General features: G+C 42.2%; 1 protein-coding gene across 5 annotated transcripts in view; it reads left to right on the top strand.

Moving 5' to 3' along the window:
- The window catches only part of KIRREL3 (kirre like nephrin family adhesion molecule 3), a 1,384,273-nt gene that overhangs the window by 736,477 nt on the left and 627,992 nt on the right, over positions 1 to 19,804 (top strand). For all 5 annotated transcript variants that reach the window (XM_068240337.1, XM_068240336.1, XM_068240335.1 and 2 more), the window contains exons 3-4: positions 5,754 to 5,903; positions 18,465 to 18,614. In XM_068240337.1, the coding sequence (XP_068096438.1) occupies positions 5,754 to 5,903; positions 18,465 to 18,614 (300 nt within the window). The remainder of the gene's footprint in view (positions 1 to 5,753; positions 5,904 to 18,464; positions 18,615 to 19,804) is intronic.

Raw genomic sequence — 19,804 nt, 5'->3', positions numbered from 1 at the left:
CGTGCCTCTGTAACCCCTTGTCTCCCATGCAGGCTGGGATAGCCAGAATGCAGAGCCCCAGCCAACTGGGGCTTTGTACCCTGAGCTATGCCAGCCTGCATGATCCATGGTATGGGGGGCTCTGGGGGAGAGAGGCGGCCAAGCCTTCCCCTGGAGCCCTTGGCCAATCCATGGACGATGACTCCCTGGGGGGTTCATGGTGGCATCTGGGAGTCCCCTTTAAGAAGGGGACCCCAGATGCCAGTCCCCCTCCCAGGAGAAATGTGTATAGGGGTACAAAGTACCCCTTACCTATTTCCACAAAGGGTTCAATTAAATAAAAACACAACGACGAGAAAAGTATTTTATTAATCTTAATTAACCAGAAATACTTATCTGTACCTTTAAAAAAAAAAAAGTTCCCACGCCAATATCCTTGGAAAAGGTCCCATGCCAATGTCCTCTAATCTTGCGATCTTCTCTTAACAACTTGATTTAAGATCTCTGCTGGCGCCGCCACACACTTCGCTCCCCGCCGCAGCTCTCAGCTTTACTAAGTATAGCTGAAAGCGCATCCGCCTATGCAGATGCATTGCCGCTGGCTCCCGCTGTCCTCCATGTTCCCCACCTGTCACCCTCACCCATGCTGGCACCCAGTGCATCTATGGGTGCACAGGGTGCCAGCATGGGTGAGGGTGACAGCAAGTGTGAGGAAGGGAGGGCAGTGGGGGACAGCGGCAATGTGTCTGCATAGGATGCTCTCTCAGCTATACTAAGTATAACTGAGAAAAGCATCTTTAAATTTAGGCTCCAAGGCTGCCCATTGGTTCCTTAACAGACCAATGGGGATCAGGAGGATCTCCATTGGTCTGTTAAAGAACCAATGGGGAGCCGTGGAGCCAAAATTTAAAGATGCTTTTCTCAGCAATACACTTTAGTATAGCTGAGAATGCATCCTATGCGGATGTGTAGCTGCTGCCTCCCGCTGTCCTCCCCGCCTGCCTTGGGTGCAGCAGGTGCCAGGCTAGGTGAGGGTGACACAGGGGAGGAGGTGGTGACAGGTTAGTATAGCTGCGCGGGGGCGGCGCCGGCGTGTGTGGCGTCGGGGAGGCGGAGATCTTCAATCAAGTTAATGAAGATTGCAAGATTAGAGGATATTGGCATGGAAAATTTTATTTAAAGGTGCATGTAAGTATTTCTGGTTAATTTAGAATAATAAAATACTTTTTTTATTCTAAATTGATACCTTTTCTTTTAAGCCAATAAATTGTATCATCCTGACTAAAAAACCTCTTGCTTTTACAGATGACTAACAAGGTCCAATATTGTATTTCTGCTTTAGGCTACTTACACACCAGGACGTTGCGTTTAGGGGACGTTAGAGGGGACATAACGTGCCCCTAACGCAACGACTGGTTGTGTTGGAGCAGGACGCTACCAAGAGCAGAGTAAACACTGCAAGTGCAGTGAATGCCAAGTAGCCATGTGCCTGGCTACGTAGCGGCCTCTCCCCGCCTCCTCTCCGCCGCTAAAATAAAAACAATTCACCCATACTGAGCACGTGCAAACAGTCTAACGTGGCTTAGCCGCGTATAAAGTACTGCATGCAGTACGTTGTCTTGACGGGAAGCGTTACTGTGTAACGCAACGTGGGCACTGTGAACAGCCCATTGATTTTTCCACCGCACAGCTGCTCTAACGTGCGCCTGTAACGTCCCACTATGAAAGCAGCCTTATACTAGGTATCGTGTTATGTTCAGATATTATCATTGCTGACTTGGACTGCCTGAATAGGCTTTACCTGTGCTTTGTCTAGTGAGGTTCTGGTGGCACTGTAGATCATATATTGTCTTGTCACTTAACTGTCCCTCAGAGGGGCTCCCAATCTAATCCTAGTCATAATTCTGTGTATGTATCGTGTAGTGTATGTATCTTCATTTAGGGCCAATTTAGGAGAAGCATATAAACGTATCTGTATGTTTTAGGATGTGGGAGGAAACTGGAGTGCCACAGACACGAGAGAGCAGATAATGCCCTGGCTGGGATTTGAACTGGGGACCCAGCACTGCAAAGCGAGAGTGCTAACCCCTACGCCACTGTGCTGCTCATTTTGATCTTAACAGAATAGGCCTGATACATTTTCCTGGTTTTCTCCTAGGAGATAATTTTTCAGCTCAGATAACTTTTCGCACTCTGCAATTGAAAAAGTACCAAAAAGTAGGTGAAAATGTACTGTCGAAAAATAGAGGATATAAAATAGAAAAATAGTCTTTTTTGATTGCGGTGGCAGGACAGCCAGGCAACTGGTATTGTTTAAATAGAAATAAATATGGCAGCCTCCATATACCTCTCACTTCAGGTTCCTTTAAAAAATAAAATCGCATGGGCCCACTTCTCCCTTGTTCCTCACATAGGCTGATGTGATTTGTATTAAAGGCTGTCCCTTTTTCTCATCTCTGAAAGTTGGAGTTATGTTGCACCATTCCCAACACAAAGATTGAAGTAGATGTAAGGAAAAGAAAGTGAGGAGAATATACAAGAATTTGCACCCTTCTTCTTTCTACCCAGAATTACCTAAAATACTTTGCACATTGTCTGGCTTTAAAACATGTCTGTGTTATGAAGCCATGAGCCTCCAGTCTCTTTGTCTTCTTTCTAGACACAAGTAACTTATAGATGTAAGTGTTTTTCAGGTGAAAGATCCTTGGAATGCTTTTCATCTATTTGTGATGACTATAAAATGGAGAACATTGATTTCTTCATATAGATCAATAATAGAGGCACCATCTTGTGTCACCCAGAACAATTCCTGCCTGTCCGTATCCATTGTTTTCACAGTCTAGGGCCTTTCTTGTTCAGAGGTGGCAGGAAGAGAAGGACCCGGTGAGAAGCAATGGATGAAAATGCTGAGGATGCATAGATCTATCAATGCAATAAGCTTTCCAGAGAAACAATCGATTTGCCAGCAATATGCAGCTCCCATCGCAGGCCTATTATTAGTTTGTTCTTGTCGCTGTTGTTCATTGAAGGGCTCACTGTTCAGGAAGATGATGGTTATTATCATTGTTTTATGAATCAAGGAAGGGATCTTGCTGCTCTAAGCACAGAAAATAATAATACTCTTGTTTTATGTAAAAAAAAGCCATGAAACTTTTGGTTCATATTTAATTCATTGGTATAAGATACAGATCCCTTCCAGCTGCTGAACTAACTTACAAAGCAACATATTAAAATTCCAATTCCAGGAAGAAGTATTGTCTAAATAATTCATCCTGCCCACCCTAGCTAACCTAACAATTTGCCCCGCTCACATATTTAGCCCTCTATATTTATATAGCATGCTCTTCTTCTAGGTCACATGACTTGACCATCTTTAGAGCTACTTCAGCTTGCTGAACCAAACAGCATCCTAGAAACTAAAATTCACCTTTTAATGTTTGTCTGCAGCTGCCTTATACTGTGGTAAGAAGTTAAAGTAAACATGCTTGAAACTGTGGTAACACAATCCAGTTTGATTTATGGGATTCCCTAGAATTCTAATTTTTCTGTTTGTCAGGAAATACTCCTCATTATCTTGATCTATACTGAAATTAAGTAATTATAGGCTGCATGCACTAAACTGCATTAAGCAGAATAAAGTCATATGCACGATGAGTAGGGCAGAGTGCAATACATAATGTGCAATGCATGCACACCTAATTCTTCTTAACACAGTTTTGTGCATACATCCCTATTACACATATTTGCATAGTTATTTAGGTTAAAAAATAAATTTGTATCAAGTTCAAACTTTTGTGCGTCACTACACCTCTGTCTTGAGAGACCTGAGGGCAGAAGCTCTGGCTAGATAAAGGTGTCACCTTCTCAAACCTAGCTAGCATAGCTGTGGATGCCCTTCAAAGCAATTAAAGCATCCAAGCGCCTTCTAAATACAAATATAGAATTTGTCATGCTACTTTCTGGGATAAGATATTTCCTATACTACCCTTACTGTGAAGTACTCCTTTCTCATTGGCCACTCTTTTATATTGCCCTTGGATGTATTTATACATGTTAATTAGGACACCTCTAGGTCAAGCTAAATAAGCTCAGAGTTACAGATTGCCCAGCAAGCTCAGGGTGAACCGGAAATTTTAGGAATGTGTAAGGGGCGAAAAAGGAGAAATACGCCTTTTTACAAAAAAATACTATGCAAAACAGAAATGTGCTTTCTTAAAACAGAAGGTATTTGCGATTAACCAGGTTAGAGTAAGCAGGTGAGGTGTCTTACAATGCATGACTGCTGAATATGCAAATTGTCCCTTAATTGTCCCTGAAAGCACAAGTTCAGTTTGTCTAAATGTTCTTGGTTAGTGATACCTCCAATTCCTTTGACTAATTGAGTTGTCTGGCGTTGTACCTGTTCTAAAACTTCAATGTTTTTAGTATAGTGCTGTGCCCAAAATGTATCCTGTAGTGGCCATGAAAAGCGATTTAAATGGAGGGAGAAGTATAGTAGCGTCTTGTGATTTTATTTCCCTATTGATTTATCCCACAACTTTTATTTGCTTTAGCTGTTTGCTATTGAATATGATTGCTTAATGTATCATCAACAAGTATTTTTAAGTTTTTCTTCAAGTCTGATGTTCCCAGCTCTATGCCATTTAGTTTATATTTTGCCACTGGCATGTCTGAGATGCATGACCTTACATTTTTTAATATTAAGTTCCATCTGCCTGCCCATATAGCCATGTTTTCAAGATCCTTCTGAAATGTGCCCCTATCCTGTGGAGTGTCATTCTGCATAATTTTGTATTGTCTGCAAAGATGGCAGATAATGACTTTGGATTCCATCCACTAGGTCATTAATAAATAAGTCAAAGACAACTGCACCCAATGCTGACCCTTGCAGGACCTCACTGCTAATAGTTTCCATTTTGAATATGAATCATTTACTACCACCCATTGCATTCTGTCCCTTAGCAACTTCTTTATTCATGTACATACATTTTGTCCTGGTCCCAGCATCCTCAGCCTCATATTCAGCGTGTCACGTGTATTTGCAAAGTCCAAGAAGGTATTTTGCTTTACCAAGATCTAGATTTGCATTCACCATTTCATAAAAATTAAGCGAGTTGATCATGCAAGACCTGTCTTTAGTAAATTTATGTCGATAATACGAAATTGGTCCTATTTCAAGCTGCATGAATATACATCCAGTTAAGAAAAATATGTGAATCAGTTCAAAATGATCAGCATCTCACTGACCATCTCTGCTACTCAAGACTTTATGCCAAGGAAGTTTATTGAAGTGCTTTAATATGGTATGGTCCAGAGCAGAGGAGCTGTGTATAATATTTATTATTGGTAGGGCTACCTGTATTTTCTTGCCCACAATCTGAAGACCTGCATAATCTTCACAATATTTTATTTCCATTGACAGGGTGAATGGGTTTATCATTTTTAGATTGAAATGATAAATATACCAGTAGGTATTTTTTATTTAATCCAGTGAGTGTGGTAAAGTTACTGCTGTGTAGCAAAAATATAAGCTGTTTAGTACGGTTTATGTTTGAAAAATAGGTCCCTTTTAGCTCATGTAGTGTGAACTGAGGTTTACAGTTTTCATTGCAGTTTAGACTTTTGTGTGCCCTGATCCTTTGATGCCCAGCATTTTCTGAGAGTCAGGGGAGGAGGAAAACTGTTGAGAAAGCAACTGGAATGGGCAAGTTTTGTATCATCATAAGCTATTATTATGTAGTATGTTAACAGTGATTCTATCTTTTTGTCAACAGGTCAATCCTCTTCCTTCACCCAGCAGCCTCAGGACCAAGTGGTTGTGGCAGGGAGGCCAGTAAGTCTGCTATGTGCCATTCCTGGGTACCATGGCATTGTACTATGGGTAAAAGATGGACTGGCACTTGGTGTGGGACGAGACCTTTCTGGTAGGTGAATCTGGCCATTCTTATTAACATGAGTTAAAAATCCCTATACATTGAAATACCTTTATGTAAATGTAAAATTGCCTACACCTCTGATTTTATATTTATGGTTACACAGCGATAGGAATTTAAAGGACATAGGTAATTTATAAAGAGTATTACTTAACAATATGGTGATGTAGCTAAACTTGTGAAACAAACCTATTGTTTAATGGACAAATGTAGTGAGAAGAATAAGGAGGCTGTCATATTTATTTCCTTTTAAATAATACCAGCTGCCTGGCAGCCCTGCTGGACTATTTGGTCGCAGTAGTGTCTGAATCACACTTGAAACAAGCATGCAGCTAATCTTTTCAGGTTTGAAAATAATGTCCGAAACACATGATCTGCTGCATGCTTGTTCAGGGTCTATGGCTAAAAGTATTAGGGGCAGAGTATCAGCAGGGTAGCCAGGCAACTGGTATTGCTTAAAAGGAAATAAGTATGGCATCCTCCTCCATATACCTCTAATTGCAGTTGTCCTTTAAAGGGCCACTATGAAGGAAACTAAATAAGTTTAAATAAATACATAGAAAAACATATAAGATGTAAATTTGTCCAAGTAACATGCACTATAAATGATGTACTTAAAATGCTAGCATTTGTAGAAAACAGCAGCCAGAATTGGAATTCTGTCCCCCTACATCATAGCTAGTACTCCTAACCAGTACACTATCCACTAACCAGTACACTATCCACTAACCAGTACACTATCCAGACAAATATTAAACTTGTTCCCCTAAAAAATCATAAGATCAGATCAAGGCTGCAGATGCCATTCATCTCATACCAATTAATCACCACTATAAGACCAATGTAAACTCGGGCAGAGAGCTACAGGCTAAATAAAACCCACAAGTGATATGAACTTATTGAACAGCTAGAAAATTCACCAATGAGCATCATTCATTTTTAAAAGTGTAGACAAAACTTTATTAGTGATAGTACTTCATTAAAATAGTAAAAAAAAAATCACTATCAGAAAAATGGCATTTCTGAATAGAAACATTTAAAATATATATGTAAACATGTGGTTGACCTCAAATACCATACTCGCAACCATCAACACCACTCACACCATGGCTGTGATTCACACATTTTTCATCTTTTTTATGTATGAATCGCGACCCTGGCACGAGTAGTGTTGTTGGTTACATGTAACTAAGAATGAGGCTCAATGGTTATATTCTAGCTTTTTAATAAGTTCGATACATTATCCAGCTAGTTACATAATTTACAGTTGGAGATTTTTAATCTGAAGTCTCTGAACCTCTCAATACAGGTTTTGGACTATTACCTCTCTTCAAGAGGAATTTCTTAAGTTCCTTGCCTCTTTTCAAAGCACCGCTCTAGCAATTACCTCTACAAAGATGCCAGCAGCTGGCCTACTTAATTTTGTGCTCCCCATTCTGACAATTGGAGTGTTCCACTGCCATTTAGGGAAGGAGGAAAGAACACACAATGTAACTGTAAAGCTTGGTCTTCCCAGCCAGCCTCAGCAAACAACACACCCCACCACAAAACACAAGTCTAACATGTCCAGCAGAGAACTCCGTCAACCCACCCACAAAACTTCTTTCTCTCAGGGCTCTTTCACACTAGAGCGCTTATTCAGCGTTTCAACGCAAAGTCGAAACTTTGCGTTGACCAAGGTAAAATGAAAGTCCATAGACTTTCATTTTACCTTTCACCCTCAACGCTCATAGAAAAATCCTCATTTCAATTCACCTGTTGTTTGTTCTTTCTAAAGAAAGTTTATTCAAACAGTTTATTCACATAACTTCATTTATACATTACACATATGTCCATACACACACACACACACACTTAAATTCCTATTTTCATCAACTTTTATGTGCCGCACACACAGTATCTAGTCGACAGATTATGCAATCTGAAAGCACACACACTTACATGGAAAAAATTAACCACTTAAGGACCACAGTCTTTTCGCCCCTTAAGGACCAGAGCCTTTTTCTCCATTCAGACCACTGCAGCTTTCACGGTTTATTGCTCGGTCATACAACCTACCACCTAAAGGAATTTTACCTCCTTTTCTTGTCACTAATACAGCTTTCTTTTGCTGCTATTTGATTGCTGCTGCAAGTTTTAGTTTTTATTATATTCATCAAAAAAGACATGAATTTTGGCAAAAAATGACTTTTTTAACTTGCTGTGCTGACATTTTTCAAATAAAGTAAAATTTCCTATACATTTGAGCGCGAAAGTTATTCTGCTACATGTCTTTGATAAAAAAAAACCATTCAGTGTATATTTATTGGATTGGGTAAAAGTTATAGCGTTTACAAACTATGGTGCCAAAAGTGAATTTTCCCATTTTCAAGCATCTCTGACTTTTCTGCGCACCTGTCAGGTTTCATGAGGGGCTAAAATTCCAGGATAGTACAAATACCCCCCAAATGACCCCATTTTGGAAAGAAGACATCCCAAAGTATTCAGTGAGAGGCATGGTGAGTTCATAGAAGATTTTATTTTTTGTCACAAGTTAGCGGAAAATGACACTTTGTGACCACAAAAAAAAAAAAAAAGTTTCCATTTCTTCTAACTTGCGACAAAAAAAAAATTAAATCTGCCACGGACTCACTATGCTCCTCTCTGAATACCTTGAAGTGTCTACTTTCCAAAATGGGGTCATTTGTGGGGTGTGTTCACTGTCCTGGCATTTTGGGGGGTGCCTAATTGTAAGCACCCCTGTAAAGCCTAAAGATGCTCATTGGACTTTGGGCCCCTTAGCGCAGTTAGGCTGCAAAAAAGTGCCACACATGTGGTATTGCCGTACTCAGGAGAAGTAGTATAATGTGTTTTGGGGTGTATTTTTACACATACCCATGCTGGGTGGGAGAAATATCTCCGTAAATGACAATTGTTTTATTTTTTTTACACACAATTGTCTATTTATAGAGATATTTCTCCCACTCAGCATGGGTATGTGGAAAAATACACCCCTAAACACATTATACTACTTCTGAGTACGGCGATACCACATGTGTGGCACTTTTTTGCACCCTAACTGCGCTAAGGGGCCCAAAGTTCAATGAGTACCTTTAGGATTTCACAGGTCATTTTGAGAAATTTCGTTTCAAGACTACTCCTCACGGTTTAGGGCCCCTAAAATGCCAGGACAGTATAGGAACCCCACAAATTACCCCATTTTAGAAAGAAGACACCCAAAGGTATTCCGTTAGGAGGATGGTGAGTTCATAGAAGATTTTTTTTTTTTGTCACAAGTTAGCGGAAATTGATTTTAATTGTTTTTTTTTTTCACAAAGTGTCATTTTCCGCTAACTTGTGACAAAAAATAAAATCTTCTATGAACTCACCATACTCCTAATGGAATACCTTGGGGTGTCTTCTTTCTAAAATGGGGTCATTTGTGGGGTTCCTATACTGCCCTGGCATTTTAGGGGCCCTAAACCGTGAGGAGTAGTCTTGAAACCAAATGTCGCAAAATGACCTGTGAAATCTTAAAGGTACTCATTGGATTTTGGGCCCCTTAGCGCACTTAGGGTGCAAAAAAGTGCCACACATGTGGTACCGCCGTACTCAGGAGAAGTAGTATAATGTGTTTTGGGGTGTATTTTTACACATACCCATGCTGGGTGGGAGAAATATCTCTGTAAATGACAATTGTTTGATTTTTTTTACACACAATTGTCCATTTACAGAGAGATTTCTCCCACCCAGCATGGGTATGTGTAAAAATACACCCCAAAACACAATATACTACTTCTTCTGAGTACGGCGATACCACATGTGTGACACTTTTTTGCAACCTAGGTGCGCTAAGGGGCCTAACGTCCTATTCACAGGTCATTTTGAGGCATTTGGATTCTAGACTACTGCTCACGGTTTAGGGCCCCTAAAATGCCAGGGCAGTATAGGAACCCCACAAGTGACCCCATTTTAGAAAGAAGACACCCCAAGGTATTCTGTTAGGAGTATGGTGAGTTCATAGAAGATTTTTTTTTTTGTCACAAGTTGGCGGAAAATGACACTTTGTGAAAAAAAAAACAATTCATATCAATTTCCGCTAACTTGTGACAAAAAATAAAATCTTCTATGAACTCATCATACACCTAACAGAATACCTTGGGGTGTCTTCTTTCTAAAATGGGGTCACTTGTGGGGTTCCTATACTGCCCTGGCATTTTAGGGGCCCTAAACTGTGAGGAGTAGTCTTGAACCCAAATGTCTCAAAATGACCTGTGAAATCCTAAAGGTACTCATTGGACTTTGGGCCCCTTAGCACAGTTAGGCTGCAAAAAAGTGTCACACATGTGGTATCGCCGTACTCAGAAGAAGTAGTATAATGTGTTTTGTGGTGTATTTTTACATATAACCATGCTGGGTGGGAGAAATATCTCTGTAAATGACACATTTTTGATTTTTTTTACACACAATTGTCCATTTACAGAGAGATTTCTCCCACCCAGCATGGGTATGTGTAAAAATACACCACAAAACACATTATACTACTTCTCCTGAGTATGGCGATACCACATGTGTGACACTTTTTTGCAGCCTAGGTGCGCTAAGGGGCCCAACGTCCTATTCACAGGTCATTTTGAGGCATTTGTTTTCTAGACTACTCCTCACGGTTTAGGGCTCCTAAAATGCCAGGGCAGTATAGGAACCCCACACGTGACTCCATTTTAGAAAGAAGACACCCCAAGGTATTCCGTTAGGGGTCGGGTGAGTTCATAGAAGATTTTATTTTTTGTCACAAGTTAGTGAAAAATGACACTTTGTGAAAAAAACAATAAAAATCCAATTTCCGCTAACTTTTGACAAAAAATAAAATCTTCTATGAACTCATCATACACCTAACAGAATACCTTGGGGTGTCTTCTTTCTAAAATGGGGTCACTTGTGGGGTTCCTATACTGCCCTGGCATTTTACAGGCCCAAAACTGTGAGTAGTCTGGAAACCAAATTTCTCAAAATGACTGTTCAGGGGTATAAGCATCTGCAAATTTTGATGACAGGTGGTCTATGAGGGGGCAAATTTTGTGGAACCGGTCATAAGCAGGGTGGCCTCTTAGATGACAGGATGTTTTGGGCCTGATCTGATGGATAGGAGTGCTAGGGGGGTGACAGGAGGTGATTGATGGGTGTCTCAGGGGGCGGTTAGAGGGGAAAATAAATGCAATCAATGCACTGGGGAGGTGATCGGAAGGGGGTCTGAGGGGGATCTGAGGGTTTGGCCGAGTGATCAGGAGCCCACACGGGGCAAATTAGGGCCTGATCTGATGGGTAGGTGTGCTAGGGGGTGACAGGAGGTGATTGATGGGTGTCTCAAGGTGTGATTAGAGGGGGGAAATAGATGCAAGCAATGCACTAGCGAGGTGATCAGGGCTGGGGTCTGAGGGCGTTCTGAGGTGTGGGCGGGTGATTGGGTGCCCGCAAGGGGCAGATTAGGGTCTAATCTGATGGGTAACAGTGACAGGTGGTGATAGGGGGTGATTGATGGGTAATTAGTGGGTGTTTAGAGGAGAGAAGAGATGTAAACACTGCACTTGGGAGGTGATCTGATGTCGGATCTGCGGGCGATCTATTGGTGTGGGTGGGTGATCAGATTGCCCGCAAGGGGCAGGTTAGGGGCTGATTGATGGGTGGCAGTGACAGGGGGTGATTGATTGGTGGCAGTGACAGGGGGTGATTGATAGGTGATTGACAGGTGATCAGTGGGTTACTACAGGGAATGACAGATGTAAATATTGCACTGGCGAATTGATAAGGGGGGGTCTGGGGGCAATCTGAGCGTGTGGGCGGGTGATTGGGTGCCCGCAAGGGGCAGATTAGGGTCTAATCTGATGGGTAACAGTGACAGGTGGTGATAGGGGGTGATTGATGGGTGATTGATGGGTAATTAGTGGGTGTTTAGAGGAGAGAAGAGATGTAAACACTGCACTTGGGAGGTGATCTGATGTCGGATCTGCGGGCGATCTATTGGTGTGGGTGGGTGATCAGATTGCCCGCAAGGGGCAGGTTAGGGGCTGATTGATGGGTAGCAGTGACAAGGGGTGATTGACAGGTGATTGACAGGTGATCAGGGGGGATAGATGCATACAGTACACGGGGGGGGGGGGGGTCTGGGGAGAATCTGAGGGGTGGGGGGGTGATCAGGAGGGAGTAGGGGGCAGATTAGGGACTGAAAAAAAAAATAGCGTTGACAGATAGTGACAGGGAGTGATTGATGGGTGATTAGGGGGGTGACTGGGTGCAAACAGTGGTCTGGGGGGTGGGCAGGGGGGGGTCTGAGGGGTGCTGTGGGCGATCAGGGGGCGGGGGGGGGGAATCAGTGTGCTTGGATGCAGACTAGGGTGGCTGTAGCCTGCCCTGGTGGTCCCTCGGACACTGGGACCACCAGGGCAGGAGGCAGCCAGTATAATAGGCTTTGTATACATTACAAAGCCTATTATACATGCGTGCAGCGGCGATCCGGGTGCTAGTAACCCGCCGGCGCTTCCGAACGGCCGGCGGGTTACAGCAAACGATGGGCGGAGCCAGTCCCCGGCGGCTGATCGCGTCACGAATGACGCGATTGCCGCATAGCCACTCCCGCAGCCGCCCCCGCCGATGGGCGTATTGCGGTCGTTTGGGCCCGGACTTTGCCGCCGCCCATCGGCTGGGGGCGGTCCTCAAGTGGTTAAAAAGGTGTCCACATTTTTTTTATCACCCAATGTGATCGCACATCTATTCTCTTCAATATCTTCTTATACAGTAAGCTAGGAGTCATAGGTGGTGTCATACATATATACAGTGGTTTGCAAAAGTATTCGGCCCCCTTGAAGTTTTTCACATTTTGTCATATAACTGTCACAAACATAATTCAATTTTATTGGAATTCCACGTGAAAGGCCAATACAAAGTGGTGTACACGTGAGAAGTGGATTGAAAATCATACATGATTCCAAACATTTTGTACAAATAAATAACTGCAAAGGGGGGTGTGCGTATTTATTCAGCCCCCTTTGGTCTGAGTGCAGTAAGCCGCTCATAGACATTGCCTGATGAGTGCTAATGAGTAAATAGAGTGCACCTGTGTGTAATCTAATGTCAGTACAAATACAGCTGCTCTGTGACGGCCTCAGAGGTAGTCTAAGAGAATATTGGGAGCAACAACACCATGAAGTTCAAAGAACACACCAGACAGGTCAGGGATAAAGTTATTGAGAAATTTAAAGCAGGCTTAGGCTACAAAAAGATTTCCAAAGCCTTGAACATCCCACGGAGCACTGTTCAAGTGATCATTCAGAAATAGAAGGAGTGTGGCACAACTGTAAACCTACCAAGACAAGGCCGTCCACCTAAACTCACAGACCAAACAAGGAGAGCGCTGATCAGAAATGCAGTCAAGAGGCCCATGGTGACTGTGGATGAGCTCCAGAGATCTACAGCTCAAGTGGGGGAGTCTGTCCATAGGACAACTATTAGTCATGCACTGCACAAAGTTGGCCTTTATGGAAGAGTAACAAGAAGAAAGCCATTGTTAACAGAAAAACATAAGAAGTCCCGTTTGCAGTTTGCCACAAGCCATGTGCGGGACACAGCAAACATGTGGAAGAAGGTGCTCTGGTCAGATGAGACCAAAATGGAACTTTTTGGCCAAAATGCAAAATGCTATGTGTGGTGGAAAACTAACACTGCACATCACTCTAAACACACCATCCCCACTGTCAAATATGGTGGTGGCCGCATCATGCTCTGGGGGTGCTTCTCTTCAGCAGGGACAGGGAAGCTGGTCAGAGTTGATGGGAAGATGGATGGAGCCAAATACAGGGCAATCTTGGAAGAAAACCTCTTGGAGTCTGCAAAAGACTTGACACTGGGGCGGAGGTTCACCTTCCAGCAGGACAACGACCCTAACGATAAAGCCAGGGAAACAATGGAATGGTTTAAAACAAAACCTATCCATGTGTTAGAATGGCCCAGTCAAAGTCCAGATCTAAATCCAATCGAGAATCTGTGGCAAGATCTGAAAACTGCTGTTCACAAACCCTGTCCATCTATTCCTGACTGAGCTGGAGCTGTTTTGCAAAGAAGAATGGGCAAAAATGTAGTCTCTAGATGTGCAAACCTGGCAGAGACATACCCTAAAAGACTGGCAGCTGTAATTGCAGCAAAAGGTGGTTCTACAAGTATTGACTCAGGGGCTGAAAACCCCGCTTTGCAGTTATTATTTTTTTCTTTTTTTATGTTTGGAATCATGTATGATTTTCGTTCCACTTCTCACATGTACACCACTTTGTATTGGTCTGTCACGTGGAATTCCAATAAAACTGATTCACGTTTGTGGCAGTAATTTGACAAAATGTGGAAAACTTCAAGGGGGCCGAATACTTTTGCAAACCACTGTATATTTTTTACATCATATGTAATTGCAAATTAGGCTGCTATTTAGGAAATGGTTATTGTGTGCAGCATGAGATTAATGGGTGTTGTTTAATAGATAATTTAGAGCTGATGAGAATAAAAGTGTGATGACTTAAAGAGAACCCGAGGTGGGTTTGAAGAATATTATCTGCACACAGAGGCTGGATCTGCATATACAGCCCAGCCTCTGTTGCTATCCCAAACCCCCCTAAGGTCCCCCTGAACTCTGCAATTCCTCATAAACCACAGCCACGCTGCTGACAAACAGCTTGTCAGAGCTGGCTGTGTTTATCTCTATAGTGTCAGTCTGCTGCTCTCCCCGCCTCTTGCAGAACTCCAGTCCCCGCCTGCATCCCTTCCCTCCCTGCTGATTGGAGAGAAGGGACGGGGGCAGGGACCGGAGCTATGCAGGAGGCGGGGGAGCAGCTGAGACTGACAGTACAGATGTAAACACAGCCTCACAGCATGGCTGTGATTTATGAGGGATTGCAGAGTGCAGGGGGACCTTAGGGGGGTTTGGGATAGCAACAGAGGCTGGGCTGTATAGGCAGATCCAGCCTCTGTATGCAGATAACATTCTTTAAACACACCTCGGGTTCTCTTTAAAGTAACTGTATGAAACAGTCTAGACCATTTCTTTGGTGTGAGTCTTTTCAGATTGCATATGGTGATTTGAGCTGATGGGGAAATATATGATAATATACAGATGTTCACATTGGATGATATATTATTATTGATTTGCAAAGTGCCAACATATTCCATGGGGCTGTTCAAAGTAGGAAAACAAATAAGGGGAACATAATGATACAGACAATAATACTGTATACATCAAATATGGACACTGGTATGAAATACAGAACTGGTGCTTACAATGACAGAGTGCAAGCTATGAAATGAACAACAAAATCCAAGACACATAAGGGTGAGAGAGCCCTGCCCTTGCGAGCTTACAATGTAAAGGAATGGGGGGTAAACAAGAGGTGGTATGTGGTATACATACAGGCACAGTGCCCATTTAGGTATATAGACGTTTAGATTACAAATGTCATCAAGGGAATGGTAGCTTTGCTATACTGTGACACTATTCAGTAACAGCACCAACATTTGCCATTGTGTAGGCTTATCACACATACCCTGTACACTCTCCCATACACAGTACACGCAGACCCACATACATACATACACACGCATACATACATGAACACTTTGGCCTCGATTCATCAAGACTTATCGAATCAATTACCGACAGCTCGGTAAAATACCGAACTTGATAAGTTGATTTCAAGATTCATCAAAGTTATCTACAGCTGTTAGCGAGCATTCGGTAATCATTCTGTAATGAAGCGATAAAGCTGAAGAAAGTGCAATTCATGAAAATGAAAGTGGGAGTGGTTTAGCTTTAAATTTAGGATTAGTTATCTCCTTCACTGCTCTGTGGTTATTCCAGTCAGATCATTGCTGACAGAGAAGATGGAGCCATTTGAAGTGGTTATGTATCAGCTGAGAGTGATTCAAAGGCACAGAAGGGCAAGAATAAGGTCTAGAACCATATCAATTTGCAAGAGAATAGATTTATTTGCTATATCAGGACATCGGCATTTCTCTTGAATTATCTTGTAAGAGAGCACAGGCAGTGCCAGGGTTAACTAAATTGCTAGCTGCACTACATTTTTTCAGAAAAGGCTCCTATCAAGCCGTAGCTGTGAAATTGTGGGATTGTCTCAAGCCACTTCCAGAATCCTGGTCCAGGTGCTAAGCCCTATTTGGAATGGTGCTACGTGGTGTTCAAAGGACTGCCTTTTACCCACAATTCCACGAGAATCTTATGGCCTTGTGTTAAATTACCGCTGTAAAATGGAAATATCGACACGTTACAGAATGGTTACAGCATTGTTATCGCTATTTTATCGAAGTCACGCCGAATGCAGAAAAACCTCGCCGAATACAACTAGAAAATCGATAAACTTCGAATTCGGTAATTTAACAAACTGGAAAAAGTTATCGCAAAGACAATGATGAATCGAGGCCTTTGTGCACACATGCACACAATGAATAAACATGCAAAAGCACACAATGTACACGCACACCTTGAAGCCATTAGTAAATTAACCACTTCACCGCAAGGCGGTTTTTACCCTAAAGGACAAGAGCGATTTTCACCTTTCCGTGCTCATCCCTTTCATTTGCCAATAGCTTAATCACTAATCACAATGAATTTATCTATATCTTGTTTTTTTCACCACCAATTGGGCTTTTTGGGGTTGATATTTGTTTTCAGTAATTACTTTATTTTCTATGCATTTTAAAGGGATATACAAGGAAAAAATGAAAAAATACACTATTTCTCCAATTTCATCCCCTATGGTTTTAATATAAACACTGCTACTGTACATAAAACCCACACATTTTAGCTGCCTATTTGTCCTGGTTATCACAGATTTTTTTTTATGTCCCTAGTACAAAGTATGGTGACAATATATCATTTGGAAATAAAGGTGTATTTTTTTTGGGGGGAGTTTTTTTTCCCCACTATTTTCACGTGCACGGCGTGCACGCGCACAAGTGCACACACACAGCGGCAGCAGCACTGTCTGACTTATAAAAACGTCCTGGAGCCATTAAGAGGCTCTAGCAGGACGTTTTTTATAAGTCAGCATGTCATTAAGTGGTTAATCATCAGTTTTCAAACTGATTAGCGCCATGCAAAATACAATACCTCCTAATTCTGGCACATGTGGAATAGTAAAACAGGGGCGTAACTAGAAATCACTGGGCCCCCCTGTGAAACTTTGGATGGGCTTCAACCCCCTTTCTGCACAAGTAAACTGAGAACCAATGTTATTCAATTGGCTAGTGCACACTTGTCTGTTTGTGAGATCCAATGTTAATCAATTGGCTAGTGCACACTTGAATGTGTTTTCCCCATGCAGATAAAAACAGACAGCAGTGAAGCACTGCATGCATTTTCTCTTCTATCAATTGATTAGCTTCTGTGATAAAACCTGCTTGTTTTCACACATACAGACACACATGGGGCTTGATTCACAAAAGCGTGATAACTGATAGCACAGCAGTTATCACACGATCTGCCGCGCGCGAAGGTAAAGGATTACGTTCGTGGGTAAACAAAGGTTTGTGCGCGATCACGCATGTTTGCGCACGTGATTGCGCGCAAAACCTTCATTTACACACAAACGCAATCCTTTATGTGTGAAGACCTTCGCGCGCGGCAGATCACGTGATAACTGCTGTGCTATCTGTTATCATGCTTTTATGAATCAAGCCCATGGTATTCAGAAAATGCATACAGAAAATCAACAGACGAGTGTACTTCCAGCCTCAGCTTATTACAGTCACTCTGTCCAACTCTGATGGAGCAGAACTGTTTCTGCAGACTTCTTTAGCATCACTTCAGTACAGAGCACTTGTGGAGGGGTAGAAAGGTTGGGGGCAGGGCAATGTACACAAGAGCATGCTGCACACTGAATAGAGAGTGTCTACAAATATTTGTCTGCAAAACTTTGTATGATTCCTTATCAGTGGCTGAGCAGATGCAGTCTTTAGAACAGAAAGTTTTTTTTTCTCTCCTTGCCCTTAGAAACTTCTTGCCCCACTGTGGCTTCTGGGCCCCCCTGCAGCTGCATCCCTTGCAGGGTCTTTTGTTACCCTCCTGTGGTAAAAAGTGACAGCTTAAATTTGACACCACGGCCCATATGCAATTAACTTTTCTCCTGAGTTTTCTCCAAGAAGATAATATTTTAACTTCTTTTAAAAATAACTTTTCAGCACTTCGCATTTGAAAAAGCAACAAAACTGAGAAAACTCAGGATAAAAAGTGAATTGCACGTGGACCCACTTGTCTCTTATTCACCCACCCCTCATCTACCTTTCCAATCCCTATTTCGCTTCTCCTGCCCATCCCCCTACCCCTACCCCCTCCCCCCCTTTCACCACCACCACCACCTATTCTACTAAAAAAGTTATCTATTTACCTACCTTCTCTAATGCACACCCGTCCATATTAAGTCCATACCATTCCAATTAGCTGGGAGATCCCCTAGATTGCATTACATTTATATAAATAGACTTGCACGAGTATTTACAGTTGTCATGTTTTGTTTACTTTAGGTTACCCTCGATACTCTGTGGAGGGCGATCATTTGTCAGGGGAGCATCACTTAAAGATACAGCGAGCAGAGCTTCAGGATGATGCATTGTATGAGTGTCAGGCAATACAGGCAGCTATCCGATCGCGCCCAGCACGCCTCACGGTACTAGGTAAGTCCTAATGTGCAATTTGTTGAGGGATAAAAATGAATAATTGACTATAGTGTTTATCACTAGTAGATGCCACACTCGTCATTTGGCTTCAGTGCCTGGGAGCCCCAGAGGTTGCTATGTGCATAATTTACAATTGTGAGCTTTGCTTCAAGTCAGAGAATATGCACCCTAAAAGCAACACAATGTATGCTTCTAGGACGATTTAACTGAGCTAATGAGCTGGCAAACAATGGCCTTAGTTCACTAAGCTCATCTTCTGTCTTTAATATTGCTTCTGCGCTGTTTTTAGTGCTATCACCATGGTGATAAAGCATGTAGCATTCACTAAACAATTTATCTAAGGCAAACAAAGCTAAAAATTCTGTCTTAAAGTTAAGGAGAGATTTCTAAAGTTAAGGTTTCAATCCTTAAAATAATGACAGAATTCTAAAGTTAAAGACAGGCTGTTAATTTACAGAAAGCAATGCAAGTGGTATGTGTGTGAGAAGTTATAATCTGGCCTGGAACATTAAGTTGAGTGTTACTACACTGCACTGTAAAGTGAAGCATTCTGAGCTGTCTACATACACACATACACACACACACAGTCTCTCTCTCTCTCTCTCTCCTTTCCTGGCTGTCCTACCCAGGCGACTGTAATCATCTTGGCAGCAGGAGGGCTGTAGCTACATTCTGCCTGCCTGTGCTCCTCCCTTCCCTATCTACTGCATGTGAAAATAACTACAGAGGTGATAACTCAAGGACAGCAGTGATAAGACGGCACTCCCACTATGAAAACTTATCACTACACCTTAATAAGGTAAGCTTCCTCAGTGAATGAACACTTAAAATACCGATTGATGTGTAGTGATACGTTTTCACTTGCCTTATTATCGCCAGCATGCTCTTAGTGAATTGAGATCAATGTTTATAACAGCGTTTTCCAACAGTAGTCCTCAAAGGCCAGAAGCCTTAGGGCTAGTTCACACTTGGCGCGCCGCTAGCCCTCGATTTTAACAAAAAGTCTCGCGATATATAGAAAAACATCTAAAAATGCAGGAATGGATGAAGATCTTACAGATGAATTTGGACCATCTTGGTTTCTAGCAGTCATATACTTTGCAATCTTGTACTTGTTATTAAGACATTTTGGAGTTTCAGTGATAATTCGTTTTTTTATTCTGTCTCCATGGGAAAGTAAAATAATT

Source organism: Hyperolius riggenbachi, chromosome 6 (assembly GCF_040937935.1).
Source record: "Hyperolius riggenbachi isolate aHypRig1 chromosome 6, aHypRig1.pri, whole genome shotgun sequence".
Lineage (NCBI taxonomy): Eukaryota > Metazoa > Chordata > Amphibia > Anura > Hyperoliidae > Hyperolius > Hyperolius riggenbachi.
The sequence above is the reverse complement of the archived record's forward strand: the minus strand, read 5'-3'. Positions and strand labels throughout refer to the sequence as shown.